The sequence below is a fragment of the Homalodisca vitripennis genome, chromosome 4 (genome assembly GCF_021130785.1).
Source record: "Homalodisca vitripennis isolate AUS2020 chromosome 4, UT_GWSS_2.1, whole genome shotgun sequence".
In the NCBI taxonomy this organism is placed as follows: domain Eukaryota; kingdom Metazoa; phylum Arthropoda; class Insecta; order Hemiptera; family Cicadellidae; genus Homalodisca; species Homalodisca vitripennis.
The window spans coordinates 174,266,973-174,290,513 of NC_060210.1; the positions used below are offsets into that span (position 1 = coordinate 174,266,973).

General features: G+C 30.0%; 2 protein-coding genes across 6 annotated transcripts in view; one reads left to right on the forward strand and one right to left on the reverse strand.

Annotated features, from left to right (window-relative positions):
- Positions 1-1,366: 1,366 nt before the first annotated feature.
- LOC124360683 (leucine-rich repeat neuronal protein 1-like) lies at positions 1,367-14,851 on the reverse strand. Its single transcript, XM_046814508.1, has 3 exons — positions 14,672-14,851; positions 6,166-7,489; positions 1,367-1,705 (listed from the first exon to the last, which is right to left on the reverse strand). The coding sequence occupies exons 2-3, from the start codon at positions 7,221-7,223 to the stop codon at positions 1,462-1,464; spliced, it is 1,302 nt and encodes a 433-aa protein (XP_046670464.1). The 5' UTR covers positions 7,224-7,489; positions 14,672-14,851; the 3' UTR covers positions 1,367-1,461.
- The window catches only part of LOC124360681 (neuronal acetylcholine receptor subunit beta-3-like), a 30,950-nt gene continuing 16,303 nt past the window's right edge, over positions 8,895-23,541 (forward strand). The window contains exons 1-3 of one of the 5 annotated variants that reach the window (XM_046814505.1): positions 8,895-8,994; positions 17,916-18,055; positions 21,650-21,966. In XM_046814505.1, coding sequence (XP_046670461.1) covers positions 17,935-18,055; positions 21,650-21,966 — 438 coding nt within the window. In that variant the 5' untranslated portion in view covers positions 8,895-8,994; positions 17,916-17,934. Of the gene's footprint in view, positions 8,995-15,275; positions 15,321-15,423; positions 15,561-17,915; positions 18,056-20,809; positions 21,073-21,649; positions 21,967-23,541 lie in introns of those variants that run through there. The other 4 variants (XM_046814504.1, XM_046814503.1, XM_046814506.1 and 1 more) reach the window with 4 other exon arrangements.

The window sequence follows — 23,541 nt, forward strand, 5'->3', positions numbered from 1 at the left end:
GACAGACAGACAAATAGAAAGGAATTTTTTTATTCTTTTGAGTAGTTGACTTTATTAATGCTTAACCAATAAACTTTAGGCTACAACGGAGTAGTGAAAGATCTGATGAAATGTATAGAAAGCGTTCGTAAGCTTTGACCAATCTGCCAAATATCACATGTTAAAATGTCTTAAATGAGTTCAGTCTGTTAAAAATTTGTTGTTCTATGATTTTCTAGGTGCTATCATGGTTACCCATAACACCAATGTAAACAAGTTCATTAACATTCAGCCAGATCCCATGGAATGACTTCTACCATCATCAAAGTCTATGTTCTTTGTAGTGAAATTAAGTTTGTACAAAATTTCAAGTCTATAAATCAGAATGTGTATAAATATGTATATGAATTAAATCTGTGATTGTATTAGTTGTGTAACTAACACAATAAAAGATTATATCTTCAGGGAGTAAACATGACTGACTCGAGAAAATTATATTTTTAAAAACACAATTTTAGAAAATGTCATATTTGTTAATAAAGTTATTCTTCAAGAAATGAATGATTTCAAAATAAAACATATATAATTCCTCACCAAGATGTATCTTTGATATACATCTCTTTCAACAATTTACCCTCATCTTCAACAGTTTTATTTTGAGCCTGATTATAAGATAAGAAGGATTGGCATTTTTGTAATAAAATAGAAAATTTATATTTTTCTGTAGCATTTTATATATGGAGGAAAAATTAACTAGTGTTTTTCAAAACAAAAATATGTCAATCCCTCTGGTCATATTTCACATACCTACTGTAAAAATTTTACATCCTTTTCTTCAACTTTTTCCATTAGGCCTGATTATAAGATGGGCCAAAATGACTACTTCAAAGTTTACAATTCCTCCTGAAGTAATCTAAAAAATGTTTTGTTTGTTTTCTGTCTTCAGTTAGGATATCTCGAATGACTGTGACTATAACATTTTATTTTTTTAATTTACTCAACCCAATATATATTGAACCATCTTAATTCTTGCAAGATCACATTTTAAAACAATTATTTTATATACTTTTTATACAACTTTTTTATACACTGTGTACAACAAAAAAATTTGAATGCTATTTAAAAGAAAAGTGTTTGTATAAAATATGTCTACAACTTATGATGCTAAGTTTAATTTATCTATAATTTCTTTAAATGGTAACTGAATTTCTGATGATTAAATGTAGAACAAAAGGCACTAGGTATTGATGAACAAGTTAAAACATTCCAAATTGAGGTAAGAGTGTATAGTCAATGCTAGTCTACTTAATCACTGATATTAATAAGTTATGAACTTACATAATCACACATACTCTAGAGGATATATTATACAACAAAGAACACATCATAGGAAGTAAAATAATTTATTTAATTATGACTGTTGTAGATATAGTACTAAAATCCCTTGTTTTGTAATAATATGTGAACACTCATTTTCCTATTTCATATTTCAGATAATGGTGGTATTTTGTTACTTGTGTCTTGCAGTCCTATATTCTCTAAGTGACAATAAGCTTTAGTCTTCTGTTTGGCCGAACGTCGGATTATGCCAACAACACCACCTACAAGGACTGCCACTAATGCTAGGACAACAGCTGCTCGCAGGAGAGAGGAATGTGGGTGGAGACTCCTAGGCTGGAAGTAGTGGACTACAGTTATACCCCGAGCTGTGGGAGGGTCTTCACACCTGCAATATCCATGTTATTTACAGTAGTGTAGAGGACATGCAAACTATGAAATAGAACTAACCTGACATAAACACCATTACGATAGAAAGTTAATTCACTGTAAAATAATACAAAAAATAGTGTGTAACTAGGAAATGAATTAAAACTACAGTCTGGCTACAAATTTAAACGTAAAATGTAAAATTGTTTATTGCGGTGGCTCAGTGGTTAGTATGTTGACAATCAGAGGGTCATCAGTTGGGTCCTTCCACAGAAAGGGGACTTACATTCTAGTTAACAAAAAAATAAATAAATAAAAAATAAAATACAGTTAATAATTTAAAATATTTTAAATCATATAGTATATTGATTATGTATGGTTTGAAACAATAACAGGGCTTTGAACAATTTCCATCATTTGATTTTTATGTAATATACATTTTCTGTTGTTAAATGTGATTTAGGCATGTTCATTGTCATATTTTTGTTAGAATCAGACTCGGAAGGCTTTATTCTTGAACATATAGTACATAATTTGTGTCAATAAACATTAGAACAATTATTTTCCAAAAAGACATAAGCACACACAATGTTTGATAGTCATTGCAAGCTGAGCAGTGAGCCAAGAATTTGTTTGTGTAAATTGTTTCTCCATAAACAATTTTCACAGCATTGTCTTCAGTTCCACAGGAAGTAGATTGCAAAGCTTTGCCCCCGCATACAAGGCAGTTCTGTGGGATGGAATAATGAAGTCTTCTGCATGTTGTGTTCATTGAAAATCTTTGTTTTTTGATAAGTCAAAATTGTTGCCAAGTGAAATGACATGAAGTACCGGTATATATATGTACAGGGTGTCAATTAAGTCTGGAACCTCTTTTTTAATTTTTGAACCATAATAGAAAGAAATACCAAAGTTCACACGTGCTTACTGGTTATAGTAACGCACACATCTGCTCAATTACCAACCGGATAATCCCTTTAGGGGACGGTCCACAAGGAGTCAGACAAAATTCTTAAATAGCAGCATAGGTCAAGTTTGATATCAAATTAAAGATCTTACTTAGCAGAGTACAATGCCGCAAACCGGACTTAAAAAGGTGGATTCATTTAGTAGTTATAGCTATTTGAATTTCAAAACTATTGAACAATGTAAATTATTAAGTATTACAAGTAAATACCAATTTTTAAGTACCTGTGATCAAAGTAAGTGTTCAAAATGCTATGCTGCTATTTAAGAATTTTGTCTGACTCCTTGTGGACCGTCCCCCAAAGGGATTATCTGGTCGGTAATTAGGCAGATATGTGCGTTACTATCACCAGTAAGCACGTGTGAACTTTGGTATTTTTTTTATATTGTGGTTTAAAAATTAAAAAAGAGGTTCCAGACTTAATTGACACCCTGTATATATATATATATATATATATATATATATATATATATATATATATATACAGGGATATAACAGTCAATATATTGAGATTCTTGTAAGTTTTTCTATAGCTGTTATATGGCAGTAAGTTAGTTATGATTCTTGAAGCTTTCTTCTGTAGAACCATGATTCTTTGCAGATTTTCACAAGAACTGTTTCCCCATAGGACTATAATACCATACTTAATATGTGACTCAAAAAGTGCATGATAAGTCACCACAGTTGCCTCACACACACACAGGAGTAGGCCTACTAATGAATTTCACTCTTTTTAGAGCAAAAATAACAGAGTTGAGTTGATAGCTTAACCATCAACATGGTTATTCCAGGTCATCAAAGGTGATTTCCACATGTTTAGTTGAATGCACTTGTTCAAGTCCAAGAACTCCACAAACAGCATACATGTGTCTTCCAAGAGTGAGTTGTTTTGTTTTACCTTCATTGAACACTAGGTAATTATTTTCACAATATTTTTGGGCCAAGCTGACTGAAATAAATGTGTTGATTTCGAGTTGCTCTATTTATCTGTTGCTGGATAAAAGAACTGTATCATCAGCATAATAACAGGATAACTGTAGTGATTAATGTGATGAAGTAGATCTGATATAAATAAAACAAGTAGTACTGGACCCATTACAGAGCCTTGGGGCACTCCTCTTTTAATAGGTAATGGAGCTGATGTTACAGTTTTCGTTTGACCATTTAAGGATTGTTTAGTTATTACTATTTGTTTTTGATCACTTAAAATACTGCAAAACCATTTTAGGGCAGTGTCCTTTACACCTAGTGTGCTCAACTTGGACAAGAGCAATTTGTGGTCCAGACAATCAAATACCTTACTTAGGTCTAAAAAGAAAATACTAATGATTGTATTTCCTGAGTCAATGCTGTCAATTAAGTGCTCAACCAAGTCAATCAGAGCTGTAATGGTTGATTTTCCAGCAAGGAAACCATGTTGTCTTTCAGGAAGAAGGTTGATTTGGTTCATTCAAGTGAATGCTTAACCAAATTCACATTAATTATTTTCTTAATTGTCTTAGATTATCTTGATATCTGAAAAAGAGTGCAAATACCAGTTCTCAAAACTCTAGTGTCACGTAACTTGTTAACTCTTTGTGGGTTGGACAAATCAGGGATTGTTTTAAGACTCCTTAATAATAAAAGTTCAATGTCTGAATAACATTTTTTTATGATTAAATCACATATATTTTGTTTAAAGAACAGTATTAGGAAACAACAATAAATGCTGCCAGGAGAGTACTCACAAATGAAAGTCTCATAGAAGAAGATACCGTATATTGATATAAGTACTAGTGACACAAATCTCTGACAAAACAATTTAAATAGTCAGTGGTACATCAATACTCTAAACCAGAGCAGAGGACAGACAAGATTTCTCCTAAACCCATCCCATTCTCAAAACTCAAATATGAGTCAGGAGATGGAAGAAAAATGTAAATGACTGGAATTGATAACAAAGAATTGAGATCTTGAAGAAGCCCATAAGAGAAGTTATAAACAGCTGGCTGTTGGATTAAGTGCATTCATTGGATAAGACCCTGCAACTCAGTAAAATACTTGTCAAACAACTTTGTAGGTAAAAAGACTAGGATCTGATAGGTCAACATCAAAGAGGAAAAATACTAAAAGAAAGGAAGGCCAGTGTGAACCTGGAAGGAAAAATGTTGATGGTGAGAAAACAGATAGGAACAGCATATTTCTCCCTTGGAAACCAACTAGAGTCAAATAAACTAATTTTTCAGGGTAACATTTCTCACAATAAGCCTAATAAAATAACATGTAACATCTGCAGGAAGCAATGATTGCAGTTGGTCTCTGAAGCAGAGGATGATATTTGCATATGTGAATACTGTGGAGTACAAAGAAGACAAGGCTATTTTGTAATTTTTTCATGATTGGGGAACAATTGGCTCACTGCATAAAATGGGAAGCTGTAACAAAACATATGCATGCATCAAGATTGCGCTGAGAAGAAAGTACTTGTTCATCTAACTCTTAAAAGAGCAGAAAGCTGAAAGGTTCTTCCACGATGCAGAAGAGCAAATATCTGACAAGGTTCAGTCACCTTGGGAAAGGAATAAAGGTACACGTCACCTCCACAAATGGATGACAAAAAAAATAAGACAAATAAACTTCCAGCATGCAAAGGGAGCTTTGCATTTCTGAGCTAGTTGTTTATTTCATGAGGTCTGGGCATAGCTGTAATCCTGGAACTTAGGGTTTGAAGAGGAACTATTAAAGATCTGCCATCCAAGTTGTGTAAACTTATTCACATGGATACTCTCCAATATGGGATAGAGTCGAGTTTGCTGTGAACACCCTAGTTATACCACTTACCTGCTGATAAAGACAATTATTATCTTTGGATAATGACTTCACAGTAAATTAATGGTTATGTTTCTTCTTTGTAATCAGTAATTTTATTAAAAGACATCCTTTTAAATTTATTACTGTCAATGGATAATTTAAAAGTGTATCATGATTTTACACATTTGCCATCAATATATTATTGTGTTCTATACAAGGTGAACATTATTTTTTCTCCAGAAATGGTTTGGTTAGAGATGAGTTTGATGGAGACCCAAAATATCCATTGTGGATGTATACAGCTAGTGGGATTTATATAGTATAAAAACATAAGCCCCATGCACTTTAGAGTTTTTCTGATCATTTTGTGCTAAAATTTAGTAGTTTACTTGTTTAATATACAATTGTAATATAAAGGTGCATAATTTCTAGTGTTTTGTAAAGTAAATAAGCTGAAGTTTTCATTTAATTTGTAACATACCTTTGTTGGATTTGGATTAATTATTTGTGGTATACATCTCGTAACTATTTGGTAGCCAAGAATTGCTACTACCTCTCAGCAATGTCACTCATAAGTGATAGCACTGTATGCCAGCCATAACATATGTGTATGTCACTGATGAGGGTTAAGGCGATAGACCACCTATGAAGTTATTGTCTATCTTATACAAAATTAATTGATTAATACAAAATTTACAATTAATATTTTTTTCTAGTATTACCTTAAGTTGTCTAAGAGATTTGAAGAGATGTTTATATGGCTAATCCATGAGATCTGGCCATCACAAATCCAAGGATTTCCCTGCAAGTCGAGATGGTTCACTTTGTTGAACAAGGGTTCAAAAGTCTTTGGTAGAGTGGTGAGAGCAGTATTAGCTAGGGTAACTCTCTGAAGTTTAGGAATAGAACTTCCAAATGCATTCTCGGAAATAAAATTCAGTTTAGGGCAGTCTTTTATATTCAGCTCTTCAAGACGGTACAGTCCAAGAAAAGCATTTGCTTTAATTTGTCTAAGCAGGGGCATCTGCTCAAGTGACAGTTTTTGTAATGTATCAGACTTAAAAAATATTCCTGAGGGTAGTGATTCAATCAAAGTTCCTGAAATGTTCAAATACCTTAAACTTGATGGCAGTTCTTCAATATTCTTCAGAGGATTATGGGCTATACTGAGTGAAATCAAGTAATTAGTACAGTTGAAAAAACTTTTAGGAAGCTCTGCTAAAGAAATGTTTGATATATTCAAAGTATAAAGTCCTTGTTTTAAAGATTTATTCAAATTAATATAATTTTCTTCAGTTTTCCCCAAATCTATGTTATTTTCTAAAAATAAATTTAGTAGTTGAGGAACAGACTGAAAAACTCCATCTTTAATTATTTTTAATTTGTTAGAAGAAAGATTCAAAATCTTAAGTTTAGGCAAATGATTTGTTATATTTGTTGACAGAACTTCAATTTTATTGTGTTTCAGATTCAATTCATTTAAATTAGTAAGCCCAGAAAATGAATGTTCATCAATGTTTTGAATATTATTGAAAGAGAGGTCCAAAATAATAATTTCTGTCCAATTGGAAAAATGAGAATTTTCCAAATGAGTAAACAAGTTATGACTCAGATTGAGGACCACTACTGGGTGAAACAACTCTGGGAGAGGTGCTGAAGACAAGTTCAAAGCACTGCAGTCAACATTCCACTTGATACTTAACTCAAGAGTGGGTTTGCACTTCAGTCCAGTCACTAGGCTTACAACAAAACTCACTAGCAAAACAAGGAATGACTTCATATTGGTATCTTTTAACTTCGACAACAAGCTACAAAATGTGAACACATATATTCCATCTCTTCGATTTTATCAAAATTTTGCTTTATGGACATCTTTGATCCATTTAAAACAAAAAATACCATTTTCGTGTATAACTTCAATACTACTGTACTTTCTTCTTCAATCAGAACTATGAGTTTTCAATAGACAGTGTAACGAGTTAAGAAAAGGCTGAATTTCAGTCTCTTCATAAGCAAATGCAAAACATTCTTCTTTTGTGTCTAAATCTGGAAAAAAAACAGAATGAATTATTAGTTTTTTGTACTTATATACAAGAAGTAGAGCTATAGCTTTATCAAGATTAGGGGTACATCCAGCTACACAGTACATAGCCTGCCTTCTTAATCAAGCTCTGTTTGTTTGGGATCATTGCGTAATCAAGGTCTTGATCAAACAAATTATGCTAACTTAATTCCCTAGATCAAAAATAAATGTGAAAGTGAAGAGTTTTAAATATTACTCTTAAGACTAGTTATTGTGTCAAAAAATGTCTGATGACTGGTTATTTAAAACTAACTTTAGCATTAATAATAGTTTTAATTCTTAAAATTAACTATTTATTTAATAATTTGTAAATTTCGTATGGACAAAAACAAATAGGTGATATATCACAAGCTTGTGGGACTCAATACTTCCATATAATGTAATTTTTTCCGAAATTTCAGATGAACTTGGCATAGTGGTTGTATTACTACCTGTATCTCTTCATTGAATTCATAGACAATATTTAAAATAAAATTAAAAATGTTCAAGAAAATAATTATTTACACTTGTGAAATATTTCTACTTCAATAAATAACCTATCGTAGAACAACCTAAAAAATAATTTTGGAATTCTCATTTTAAAACATCTTACAACATTATAACATAAAGAGTAATCAGAAAGTTACACACAATATAATAACACATGATTAAACAGTCTAAAGATTGCTGATAGGCATTAATATTGGGAATTCTCATTTTAAATATGTTATTGATCTAATTTCACAATATATTAAGTTGGAAATTAAATTTTACTATATTTTGTTTTAGATTATAAAACCAAAATCAGTTCAATTGAATATATAACAAACCAATCAATCAATGCTTGTACATTGTTCATTTATGCATTTGCTTTATATTTTCCATAAGAACCTTCAATATTGAAGCACCAATAAAAGAAAGCTATTAGAAAGAATCATCATTAAATTATCTTTAATTGATCATAAAGAATCCATTTGTGATGGTACAATTTATTACATATAATGAGTTCACTGAAGATTCAACTATTTGACCCACACATAACATAATGGCAATTAAGAAGAGTTCTGAAAGCATTGATCACAGCTATTACTGTGTCTGTTGATAAATTAATTGGTTGTACAAAACACAGCAAGTCAGTGCAGCCATTCATACAAAAGAGAACCATTCATTCAAGTAATCTATTAAGATAAATTAATTGCATGTAATTAAAAATCGTGTAAGTCCATTACTTGATAACTAAATCTATTGATTTTTCAACAGTAATTGCAATATTTTATTCTCTTTATTTTCAGTAACGATCTAATATCATGAAACAAGTACTAACTTCATATCAGAATGAATAGATATAACCAAGATTTGGTAAATCAGAATGTAAAGACAAATACAACCAGGGAGTGGAATTGTATAACTCCCAGTAGAGTTTGAGTACAATCCAGTGGCGTAAAGTACAACCCCCGCATTGCAGTGAGGGGGAGGGGGGCGCTGCATGGTAAGGGATGATTTTAAAGATGAATTTTAACTGTGCTACTATGCTACTTAACAGATAATTATTGATCCGATTTTCTAAAAAATTAAAATAATAAAGCAATGTCTGACAAACGTAGCGGAGTTTAGAAATAGACGGAAGGAGCTGGAAGGAAAAGGAAAAAAAAACCTATTTGTTTCTTTAAATCTAATGTATTTATAAGTAAAAAAAATGAAAGTGTAGGGGAAAAATCAACTTTCAATTTTGATAGTTGGTGTAGTGAAATAAGTTCCAACCTACCCTACCTATCATCGAGACTGAAAATGAAAAATCTACACTGACCCCACCACCTTAACTGAAAATAAAAACCAGGCGTGAGTCTAGACATTAAGATAAATAAAAAAATTGTCATAGTTGATTTGTAGGCATTGATCAAAACAAGTGACGAGGAAGTAGGCTATATATACAAAGATAAGGCTATATGGATATGTCGAAAGACGTGGGGTGGGTGGTACTGAAGCAGACAGTAAGGGCGTATTTTAATACGCTAAGGGGGGGATTTATTCTTACATTATTTCTCCAGATATTTTGAGAATGTGGAGCTTTAAAAAACTATGTTTAATCTCTAAATTAACTAGTTTAAAAGATATAAACATTAATTGATGTTGTTTCCTTGGGGTATGTTTATAAAATTTGAAGCCTTGAAATGCAATTTTTTTAGTCACTTTTAAACTGATTTTAACTTAAGGGACTAACAATATAACATTTTAATACCTTGCATATCTTAGTTTTTGGCTTTAGAGCAAGAAGACCTTTGAAAATTTTAGGAAAAATATTAATAGTAAATATAATATAACATTGATACAAGTTTGCCCAAGTCGCTGCATTAACTGGATAACTTTTTTTTAATGTTTGCAATAGTTTACATTACTAGTCTATTGTTCTGGATATTTTTTGCTGTTTATGTTCTTTGTTATGTGTAAAACCATGTTTCTTATTGTAACAGACAAGTATTTTGTTAAATCCCATTAATAATGCTTGTGGCAGCGTGAACAGTTGGATTTCAGTTTTAACCCGTAACGCCCAGAGTATCCATATAAACACAGTATTTACACCTGAATGTGGTACTCTCACTCTCAATATGGGAATTTATGGTCAAACTAAAAATCTTAAACTACCATAACTATGTCATCCACTTTCTTGTCAGCTTGTTAGAACGTGATCAGTAAAATACTGTTAATTCTCAATTCTCATAAACCATGTGCTGTAAACAAACAAAGAAGACAAATCTTCAGCAATAGAATAACAGTTAAAAATACTTTTTATTAGTTTTAACACAATAATGTAGGTGCATTACCTAACTACAAAAGGTGGAATATTGTTAGGTAATAATGTTTATCAATGAATGGTAATTATTATGTGTCATTCAATATTCAAATAAACCTTATCGGACTAATATAATATTTTTATGTATATATGAATTTATATGTGTAACACCATGTTTCTTATTGTAACAGACAAGTATTTTGTTAAATCCCATTAATAATGCTTGTGGCAGCGTGAACAGTTGGATTTCAGTTTTAACCCGTAACGCCCAGAGTATCCATATAAACACAGTACACCTGAGTGTGGTACTGTCACTCTCAATATGAGAATTTATGGTCAAACTAAAAGTCAACTACCGTAACTATGTCATTAACTTTCTTGTCAGCTTGTTAGAACGTGATCAGTAAAATACTGTTAATTCTCAATTCTCATAAACCATGTGCTGTAAACAAACAAAGAAGACAAATCTTCAGCAATAGAATAACAGTTAAAAATACTTTTTATTAGTTTTAACACAATAATGTAGGTGCATTACCTAACTACAAAAGGTGGAATATTGTTAGGTAATAATGTTTATCAATGAATGATAATTATTATGTGTCATTCAGTATTCAAATAAACCTTATCGGACTAATATAATATTTTTATGTATATATGAATTCTTAATATATCTCTGTCCTCTGTGGATAGAAATATGTTTTGTTATAATCACATCCATATAAAGGCTTTTCTGAACTCCCTCATCACACTCTATTTTAAAATACAATAATCCTATTATTTATCAGACTATTATGTAAAATATGTATAGTTTACTTGAATTCAGGTTCAAGTTATATCACTTTAACATTATAATATCAAATCTTAATTTTGAGATGGAATAAAAAAATAGTAATTTAAAACCGAACAACTTTAAACCTAATGTTTTGATGAAAAAATACAACTTCTGAGTAATTATTATAGAATTTTCATATTTAGTGTTTTACATTATTATTTACTACTTTCACATTTATTTTGTTGAGGAGAAATACCAGGTTTTATCCAAAAATATAATCTTACTTTTTCAAAATTTAAGTGAGATATACCAAATAGCATTTTAATACTAACCAAATTGTAAATATAACATTTCCAAAGTTCTAGATAATCATTTCAATACTGAACAGAGGTAATAGTAAAAACAAAGTAATTTGGGAATTTTAATACAGTTTTTGAAGTTAAATTTTAGTTTATAAAAGTTGTTAGATTAAAAAATCAAAATGTTTGATTAATGTATACAAAAGCTTATGATTTTTTAATGAGAAATCTGTTGTAGAATTTTAAAATTTAGAACTAACAATACGTTTTAATACATTAAATTTTCTGCAGATTAAATTATGTCTCGTAGTAGTAATGCCAGTAAAAGCAAGATTTAAATCAAATACATTCTATCCATAAAATGTCATACATTAAAACAATGACTTTTGCCCTAAATATTGTACTTATAATCAGGTATACTATACTAATCAGTATAGCTCTAAAACTAAAAATAAATAATAATACTTATATAATACTCCAGCCAAAGTTATATAAATGACAAATATTAACCTATTCATTTACTAAACTGCTGCAATGTAAAAGGGTATTGCAAGCAAATATTCTTTTATAAAAATATTGATTTAGTAAATTGATATTTGTTGATTTTTACATTAAGAAATATACTCTAGTAAAGTCTATTCTTTTTGATTTGATTAAACCAAGATTTGCTAGAATCGCTTATTTGCTCATTTTTATCATGATAATAGTCTACTGTTTTGAAAGTACTCAAATAAATAAAAAGGCAAGAGGGATAAAAATACATTAAATCACACTACAATCTGCATAGTGGTTAAATTATTTGACTGAGCATGTAATCTTAGATCTACATGACGTATTAGACAAGCCACTCATAGGAGGAAGTAAATATAATTAAAGATTGAATCAATTTGTATAATCATTGTTATCTTCTGAAGAGTGGACTGCCGACAAACTTTGTAGTAACCCTTCTTAGGTTTAGTTTATATCCTGATAGTTTAAAAAGATTTTCTCAGGAAATAATGAGCAATAAACAGTAAACATTTTATCAAAACTAACTTTTATCAAAGTTTTTTTTTAACTTTTTTGATTTTTGGAACATATTTTGGAAATAGTGAGATCTTATTTTTCTGAAAACTGAGAAATCGAAAATGTTATATTTACAAATTTACCAACCACACTCACATCCTAAATTTGGTCAAAATTGGTATATTGCCACACGTATAAGGATATTTTTCAAATCCACAGCTTGGACCTGAGTCATTTTGAAACAGATATTTCCATTGAATAACCAAATGTAATTTTGTATGATTGAAATACTTGCTTCTATACTAAGTATAATGGGAAAAGTAAAATGAAGTGATATGTGATTTCTTTACAGTAGATGCTTTTAGTTAAACACATCATTGTAATTAACATTTGAAAATAAAAACCTTAAATTAAGTAGTATTATTTATTAATTTCTGTGAAAGTGTATAAATAATATTATTAAAGCTATCTTTATTTTCATCAAGATTTCAAAAGATTAAATTATGCTAGTTCTCATAACTTCACAATTTTCATTGTATTGTATTCACTGAGCAAAAAAGAATACTTCACTTTAAAAATGGTATGTTTATATAATTTGTTAAGAATTATTATTAAACATTATATAATTATACATAATGTACATATTGTTAAAAATGAATTTGAAGATACACTTCTTATAATTACTACAAAACCATTAATTTTTACATAAATTATGCTTACAAAAACCCATACTTTTTAAGGTACCTATATTTAATATTCCTAAGTAATTCTTCTTAGTTAGACTTGTGGCATGTCAAAACATGCCACAGAATGTCTATAAATATTCAACAAGTTTGTAATTAGTATATCTGAGGTGACATTACGAATTCAAGGAGACAAAATTTACATTTTACAAATTGCAGTTCATTTGAGATTACTGATGAATAAAATAATCATTTGCCTAAAGATTTTGTTGTTGATATGAATAATTTAAAGTTTAATTTGAACAGGATTAAGTCTTTTGCTATTATTATGTATTAAAACAACTGAAACACCATGTCCTAAATGCTTCAGTTTTAATGCATAACGTTGGCAAATATATATATATATATATATATATATATATATATATATATATATATATATATATATATATATAATCTTGTCATCATTTAAATATGTTACAATTTTCTGATTTACATGCTACACATTGTATGATATTGTTCCATATTTCTAAAGTTCCTAAAGGTTTCTGTTGAAATTTTGTTGAACTGGATCCTCATCCATTCCATCTGTACATTAACTCAAAATTAAATCTTTTTTAACAGATATTTCTTCAGAAGTGGTTTATACAGTTTTTAACAACTTAATGTACAATAAATGGTTACAATTTAATAATAGTTTAAAACATTGATTGTTTAAAAAATTCATCACATTTTTAATAGCCATTGCTTATTTTGTTTATAAAAACAAAAAAAATAAATTTAAAATCCTTCTTAAAATATTTTTTAAATAGTAAATTTCATTAAAATCAACCAATCTGTATAATTTTTTTACAATTAAAATTTCAGTCCCTTATGACATTTCAATGAGATTTTTACAAAGACACAGTTTTTCCATTTTATAAACCGCTAATGGACTCCAAATAATACAATCTGAATAAAGATATTAATATTCAGACCCCATATTTAAACAAAATCATGGGTTTAATAACGAGATCTAAAACAAGAAAAATGTAGTAGGATATTACAGAAAAATGTACACCCAATTTATAAGAATTAGACAATTACAAACACTTTTTTGCCTCACAAAGTTCTAAAACTATTTTCTTTGAAATAAAATTAGATTTTTTCCTCCACTATTTTTATTACATGTTGTATCATAAAAAACATGGAGAGAAGGTTATAAGAATATAATGTTCAACTGCTGGGCAAGTCAGCAATATTTTTCCTAACGTTAAATTTAATATTGCGGATTTATGATGTTATACGCCAGCACCCCACCACCCAACGAATAAACATAAACAGTACAGTGCCCCACGCAGAGCTATGAATACAACAAACAGGTTTGATTACATAACACTGGACTAAGGAATAATGAGTTAATTCTAAACGTTCACTCCCATTTACTTGGGTTTTTATCCTGAACACAATAATAGGGTTTGTCTAAACAAATATTTAATGCTAGAATGTGAATATTTTAGATTTAGTAATATTTTTCCACCAATTGACTATTTTCTAAGAAAATGTGAGATTATTACGTGGATTTGTGCTATATATTTTTAATAATATAGGTAATTTAAATATTGTCTGATCATTACCAGAAACCAGAAGAATTATAAGTCCCAGCCCGTTGTAGACATTCACAGACAGTCAGTGCTGCTGATACAGCTGACCGTGTACCTGGTCCGTCTTGGCTCAGTGCCACTCGGCTGCTAGTGTCACTGCCACTAGAGCTACTGCCACTCCACTCTGACTCTGACTCTGTCAACTACACTTTCACCTGGCCTTGGCCGGCTTGAAGTTGGAGTTTGACGATATCAAGTATGGGGGGGAGGGGGTATATAACCATATCACAAGTTTTACTACACTGACAATACATCAGCCGTGATAATAATAAATTTATGATTTAAAAGCGTACCTTAACGACTTTGATAGTAGTGAGTCGAGATTAGTAGGTACGACTGAGCCAATAAGAATAATATAATATAGTCTTTCAGTCTGACATATATACGCTTTATATATTATATAATTAGCCACGAGTAAATTCAGGATCCAAATTTAAAATTATTGCAGACAAAATTACTGATCCAAAACATTTTTTCGGAGATTTATTAAACTTTGTCCAATAGTTAATTATATTGCAAGATACTATTATAACTTTGTAGTTTCAGTTTCTATGGTACTGATAATTAAGTAACAATACATAATTGGTTGTACAAGCAAGATTTTATCATTTCATAACATTTTGTAAGTATAAATTCCCGTATTAACAGAAATTTGTAATTGTAATAAAATGTGCAGATAGTTGTATTATTTATTTAACACTATCTTCCAAAATGTAGACAATGAATGAGTTCAAAAAATGGTCCGAATGACTTTCAAAATCAGTTAGTGACTTCAAGAGGTAATATCCTTTCCCGCGACAGTACCGATTTTAAAACCCAAACTGTTATATTAATTTACGCAGAATTTGGTTGAATCTACGAGGTAATTATCTGTTGCTATATTTAATTAGGCTATTTTCTTTATTCCATAAAAATCCGTAAATATACACGGAGGAGAGTTACAATCAGAAAAAACAGCCAGACGCGACGGCACGGCGGTATACTCGTAGACGAAGATAGCCTAATAAAGTCATCCAGTGGGAGGAACAGACCATTGTTTAATGCGTTGGAAAAGACAAATATGCATACTGTATTTAATATTTAATCTAAAAAGAACATAATAATTGGTAAATTCTAAGCCTACTTAATTTATAAGTTTGTCTAAGCGTATTTATTTCTGTGTAGGACTGAGAGGTCTCTGCAAAATCTCTTTAAATTTTTAAGGAGAACTTTATTTTAAAATTCCAATTTTATATCCCTCCTCTCTGTGGAAATCCATAAAGTAATATTTATGTATGGACTTAAAAAGCTTTATTCTTGTTATAGGTTTTTCGAAAAAAGTCTATTTAGTTTATGTGAATGTATAAAATATACTCCATTCGAAACATGAACATCATACTTCAACGTGATGAAGTAAATTTTAATAGGCCTACTGTATTCGACACATTTTATATTTCCAGAGTCCACATTACATTAGTTTCCTACAAAATCATATATTCTTTGAAATATTAACTATCTTATGGTAAAACTGCCTGCTCTAAAAAATGAATGCTCAGGTAGCAGGGGTAGTTCAAAATCTTCTGTGGCAAATCAGACGATTTAATTTACAACAAATAAACATCAAATTTTGTTTTGAGATAAGCATAGTTATCTAACTATATGATGATAAAAAATCTCTAAACTAGTAGAAGGTGCTCACACCACCATTTTCTTTGCACCCAGAAAATATCTCCATATCATAGCAATACATATTGTTTTAATTGACTGTTTTCCTATAGCAGCAAATGTTTCATGATAGGAGTATATTGTTAATCATTTGATCGATTATACTTTCTTAAATACATCTAGTCTTTCACAACATAATTAATTATCTTTTGTTTACTACCAATAAAACTGCTGTTGTTGCTTCCACAACTAAATCATGATGTTATTTGCAATTGATACAGTTTCATAGTTATGACCAAATATTTACTAATAACTTGCACATTGAATCTAATTGTACATTTTATACCCTGTTCTACACATCTGGATACAGATTTGTAGTTTAATAACATTATTCAATCAGAACCTCCTTTCCCCCTATTATAACATGATCATATATATATATATATATATATATATATATATATATATATATATATATATATATATATATGTATGTATGTATGTATGTATGTATGTATATATATAGTGAATTGTAATGGTATTTAGTTTTTAGGTAGATTTTGTATACATTTATATTGTGTAGGACAATTTCTACATAATGTCATTGAAAATTACCCTCAGAGCCTTAATAATTATCCTCAAGTTTATAAATAATAAATATATATATATATATATATATATATAATTTTTTCAATAAACAAAAATAGGTATTTATTTATATATACCTATATAAAATTTAACCTTAATTTAAATTTGGTCTTGCCAACCACTTCGTCACTGCCAGTAAACTTTAGGGAAAGTGAATATGCATGTTAGATTGTGTAATCTCATCATAACATTGTGTACTTTATAGGGACATAACGTAGTAACGCATCATCTAGAGGATATCAATGGTAAAGAAAGATTTTTGTTTAATCACATTTTCTTAATAATATTCAAAATGTTAGCCCACATTATTATTAGTAACATTCTGTACCTGTAATAGTAAACAACATGAAATCTATATCATCTCCTTCCTTAAAAAACAATGTGGTGGGGTTGGACTATCCAAACTTAAATTATGAATATGCCACTGATAGGTTTAGATATGTTACTCTTGAGACAAAAAAATATTACCTGAAATACATTGTTTGAAAGATTTTACAGCAACAGTTACCATCTGTGAATAGAAACAAAACAGAAACACTTCACACGGCACTCGGTCTATCTACAAGGAATATTCCTCAGTTTCGTAGATTGACATTATTATAATATTCTATACAATACATACAACTTAATCTATTGAAATTCTTGTCTTCTTAAATGGATTTAATTGAAGTTAATGATGTTAATTGCAATATCACCTGGTTCAGCAATGATGTGCCCATAACATTGTAATAACTAAGTAGTGAAACACTCTAACAATTTAAATAACTCCTTGGAGTCACATGGTTGCTGTAATAATCATTTTAATTAAAATAAAATAATATTTTTATCTAAACATTTTAAGTTTTATGATAGTTAAATAGAAGCAAAGAATCACCATAAATCTATTAGAATTTGTAATTGAACTACAATATACCATTTTTTTCAGAAATGTGCAGTCACACAGCATGAGTGAGGACATTAAAATGTCTGGTAAAAGGTTGCAGTCTCAAACAAAACTACACGATTTTCAAAACTCCAGATCAAATACTAAACAATCTCAACCTCACTCAGCATCCAAATTTCCAAGTGAGTTCTTTGTCTTTTATTGCTTGGGCATTAGCGAAATCTATCATTCGAGGAACTGGAAAAATTTCATTTCTGTATGTCTGTCTGTCCACACGATATCTCGAGAAAAAACTCACATATAGACTTTAAAATTTGCAGTCTCATTCTATGTAGATAAAATCAAGTTCAATAATAGTGTGTGTCAATCCATAGGATTTGGCTGAATGTTAGCCAATACTTTTACATCTACATCCGTCATATGGGTGTCCTAGATGGCAACGAGAATATTACAGAATAAATAAATTTGTAAACAAACTGAGTACATTCAAATGACATTTTAACATGTGATATAGTAAGATATCTCAAGAAAGATTTGATCTGTAGACTTTAAATTGTTCACAACAATCTTTAGTTTTGCATAGACAAGAATGACTTTGGTGATGATGCATTTCCAGTCATGAAATTTAGCTGAATGTCATTAAAAGCTTATCACTCTGTAGGATAGCACAATTTCTCTTTGTCTGCCAGGGGGGGGAGGGGGGGCATGTAAATTTTCTTGTATGAATATTATCTATCTGTCTACAAGTCATCTCAAAAGTGAAATGAGCTATAGACTTGAAACTTTGCCTGCAACCTCAGCGAAGCTTCTGATGGGGCCTGTGAAGTAGCGTACTCATAGCTTGTTTTAGATAAGTAATAACAAAAATATATCTCAATCTTCACTACAACAAAATAAATATTACAGTTTTCAATAGCAGGTGGTTACTGAGTCCACTCCTTTTATTACGTTTTTAACTATAAAAATAAGCAAATAAAAAATTAAAACTTGAAGATTTTTTTAATTGAATTTAATTTTTGTTCAAGCATTTGAACTATTCTTTGAAGTGGGGATTTCCTTAAACTAGAAACCTTAGTACAATCAATTAAAACTTTAATGGTGTTGAAAGAACCCCCTCACATATAAAACATAACTGCCATACATTTGTCTACTACTTGTAGTTGTCAATGTTATCTCTTAAAAATACAGAAATATAGCCTATTACTAATAGGTCTAATTAAATGCACAACTGGAAATATATTTGTAGGACAAAGTTATAATTATAATTTTCTGTACTCTGGAACTTAAAAATATAGCTAAAAAACTTTAGCTAACACCATATATTAATCTTTCTTCAGAAGCACTTGTTGAAAGACGTATCTTGGAGGAGCAGTGCAATGGCTCTAGGAAAGAGATACAGCTGAAAGGTGTACAAGAACAACTGCAGTTTCTCTGTGAACAAGACGCACAGCTGCCTGAGGTCCTGGGGAAGGATAAGATAGAGTTACGGCCAGCAACAGTGATTGATCATAAACTGACCAAGCTGCAACTGCAGTGCCTCTCTGATGAAGAACTGAAAATGTTCTCTACATAATAATTCATGTTTTGCCTTCAATACATTTTCACTACCAAAATGGTTATCTGTTTTTGAGTAATATTTCTTATTTTAAAGTAGATATGGTTTACATTTTTGCATATTCAATAGGTACTTATAAACTGATTGATTACTTTGGTGTTGGTGTAGTTCTAAAGGTATATTTAATATAAAGGAGTAAAGGAGTCCGTAAGCTTATGCAGCCAGTGTCATAACTAACATCAATCTTCCAGTTCACACCCCATCAAAATCTTCTTGATATTTGATATGTTTGCTGTAACGCAACTTTAGACCACAAGATGAGATTTTTCACAATTTTTGAGACCAGTGGGATGTAGCCCAGAGGGGTTTTTGAAGTAAGAATAGGTCTATATGTTAACCAGGCACCCTAAGAATGTCCATGTGAAATTTCAGTATAAATGGTCCAGTACTTTTTACGTGATTGGGTAAAACACACACACACACACACACACACACACACACACACACACACACACACACACACACACACACACACACACACACACACACACACACAAATAAACATACAGACAGACATCATTAGATTTTCATATAATAATACAAATATATAAATACATATATTCAGCATAGTCTGAACATATATTTACAAATTAATGTACAACACATTTCACAAAAATCATAGGTGTAATTCTATCTATAACTATTAATAGAGCCATAACATTTAAAATGTTGAAAGATTGAATTTTACTTGTTTACAATATTTATAACAAATACTATGAGTTATTGCATAACAAAAGGTTGTTTAATAAATAACGAAGTTTATGAAAAGGTTTTTAACCAAATTAAAATAAATAGTATAGAAGTAGCTTTATTGTGTGGTACACTTACAACAAATAATACAACAATAATTCGTTGGTAAAAAATTTGAGTACAATTTTTTAAACTTACTCCACAGACTTATTAATTATTACGTATTAAACAACTGTAACTATGTATAAAACTTTTTGCAATTGATATTACCATATATGTATTTTATTTTATTTAATATTCTATTCTGTACATAGAAATAAACTGCTCTCTTATTGTAATGGAAGACATAATATAACCTATACAGGTATAGTGACCAAATACATAAAAATTTTTATAAACTGATCAGTAATAAGGGAATTTTTATACCAGGTATTAGCTTACATAAAGAAAGAAATGTCCTCATAATATAGAAACATATCATCATCATCATCATCGTCAGACGTTTCCGTTCTCACGGGTCGTCGTATAGAAACATATAATATATATATATATATATATATAATACAAATACAAAAGTTATGCTACTTAAGCAATTCATTTTGAAATTTTTACTATAAATTTTATCATAAACTGTGAATAATGGTTTAACATGTAAATACAAATTAATATATCAAACTGCACTTTGATTCAGTAAGCAAGCTGAAGCCGGGATACAAGAGATAACTGATAACACTTCCTGCAGTAGAGATACAATAGGCAGCACTGTTGTGGTAGACTAGTAGACTAGCTGTGAGATGTTAGTGGTATTCAGGTATCTCTGGCTCGCAACTGCCTTCTCCCTGTGGATATGTGTCCTCTCGGCTGATAACTCCAGTTCAGGTAGTTTACAAGCAGGTGACTGAGTAGAGGCTCCCCCCTCCCCGCCACCCACCAATCATAGTGTTTCATAAGTTTGTTCCATTACTGTCATTAATAATACACCTCTTTAAATACAATGTATACTAAATGGCAAATAAATCTTCTTCATTTACATATTTTTTGCAATCACAAACATAAGAAACTATCCACATATTTGAAATACAATAATTATTATATCTCAGTATCTCACTCTTGGTTCCAAACCATGAGAATTTAAAATTTGTACTCTACTGTGCCAAATACATTCATAACATAATATAAAGTTGATTTTAAATAACATAAGCAACATAGCTACATAAGTTGCACATTGTCAGTTAAATATGTCCATTCATCTGTATGTTAGAGTTGGGTGAATTAATGTTGGGTATTAATCAATACATATTATGCATGTCATTGTATCAATCCTTTCTCCCCTATTTGCATAATTTTCTCAATTTGTGAAAGTTTATGTTACTGACTATCTAAAATCAATTTGTTACCTTTTTGAGTAATAATGAATATACAAAACCCTTGAATTTCTTAGATTTTTTTATGTTTACTATGATTGTTTCAGAAAATGAAGGGCCAAAATGTAAGACAATATTTACTTTTGGGTATGGGTATCGTCAGTTTTTCCATATGTCACAAAGCAGCTTGCATCCTGCAAGTGGAGACCTGTTATTCATGAAGTTCTCAGTGAAGGCGAGAAGTGATGCACACATCCTGCTCTCCCCAAGCCCCTCACCTGAGGATTTGGAACCTGTGTATGAGATCGTCCTTGGTGCTGGAAAAAACACGTTCTCCGACATTAGGAGGAGACGGAGAGCTGCTACAAAGACTTCAGCATATACCAAAGATATCTTGTCTGGCACTGAGCAAAGAGAATTTTGGGTATGTAATTTGTAGATTTTGTTTGTAATATTTAATAAAAAACGTTAAGTATCTAACTGTAAAAATAATATTATATTTAATTTAATGCCATTGAAACGCGTTATTTCATACTTAAAACATAGTTTTTAATGTAAAAAAATTTTCAATTAATAAGGAGATAAAAATGATTACCTTTATTTATTTTTACATTAAAAAAATAAATAGCTTAAAAATAAAATTAATGAAGTATAAAACACAGTTTAAAAGATATATATTTAAAAAATGACATAGTATAGACATTGTTGAAACAAGTTTTGTTTGAAATGGTTGTATAATAATAATAATGATAAAACTCTACTTTATTGTATGGATTTGTACAAATCATTAACAATATATTAATTACAGCTGAGTACCAAGTCGTAGACATAACTCGAGATATTAAATAGTAAATAATACCCCTGTGCTCGACACCATCACTAATAATAGTGTGATATGTGCATGACACCACAGTGATTGAACGTGTTATCTAGAAACAGGGTGTGTTATTATATATTTACTAAAGTAAAACCTTACATATCAAGTAATAAACAGTATTGTCCAACTAAAACAAAGTCTAAAATATTATATTGTATTAACTAAAAATCACTCAAATCATAGAAATGGTTCTCCATAAGCTAACCATGTAAAAGTTTCTTCTTAATCATAAAATATCTCATCATCATTAATTAAGAACATATTTATACTTATTCACACCATGAAGATGTCAGATTTTGAAGTGACCTTTCTCTATAACATACAATGATGATACATTTCTTTCCTATTCTTTTATCCTTAAAAATCCTCCATCATTAATTAATCCTCCATAATACACTTTAACCAGAGACAATTTATTCATAAAAACTGAAGGAATATATCAGTCCATAAGTTACAGAATGTCAGTTCAAGCCTGTGTTTGCAGTTTCATTACACTTTTCTCACTCGCTTGTTATACTTTGAATCACAAAGTATGTAGTTAAAGTCTATAGTCATTTAACTTCATACTATACAAAAGGTTGAATTGGTAACAAAAATTTACTTTGTATGAGGCAGTAAAATAACTAGTGCCAGCTTTGGCTACATCTTTAGATTATACAGGCTTAGATTCTACAACAAACCATAATGTACTCTGTTATTTGAGAACCTAAGCACCGATACTGATTTAAATACAATAAAAGTCACAACCAGTATCTTTTGATGAGAGAACCTACAATCTTTAACGAATTGTACTGAAATGTTCCTCAATTTGATCTTATAAAAATTATGCTCTTTCCATTCTAGAGAAAAACATGATTGTAATCTTTTCCTAGTGTAATTTATATACCACTTTACTATGCTGTCTCCATAAAATCTGACAAACATACTCCTCTAGGCCTCTTTTATATTCCTAGAGGAATATCAAACTTGTCCATTTTAAATTTATATTTCCAATTTGATTGAAACATGATATACTCATATTTTCTTCAATGTATAACGCACTTTACAACTTATGTAAAACAATAATTTACTTGCATGATTCCCTTTCATACAATACCACAGTTTATATCACTATTTACTTCT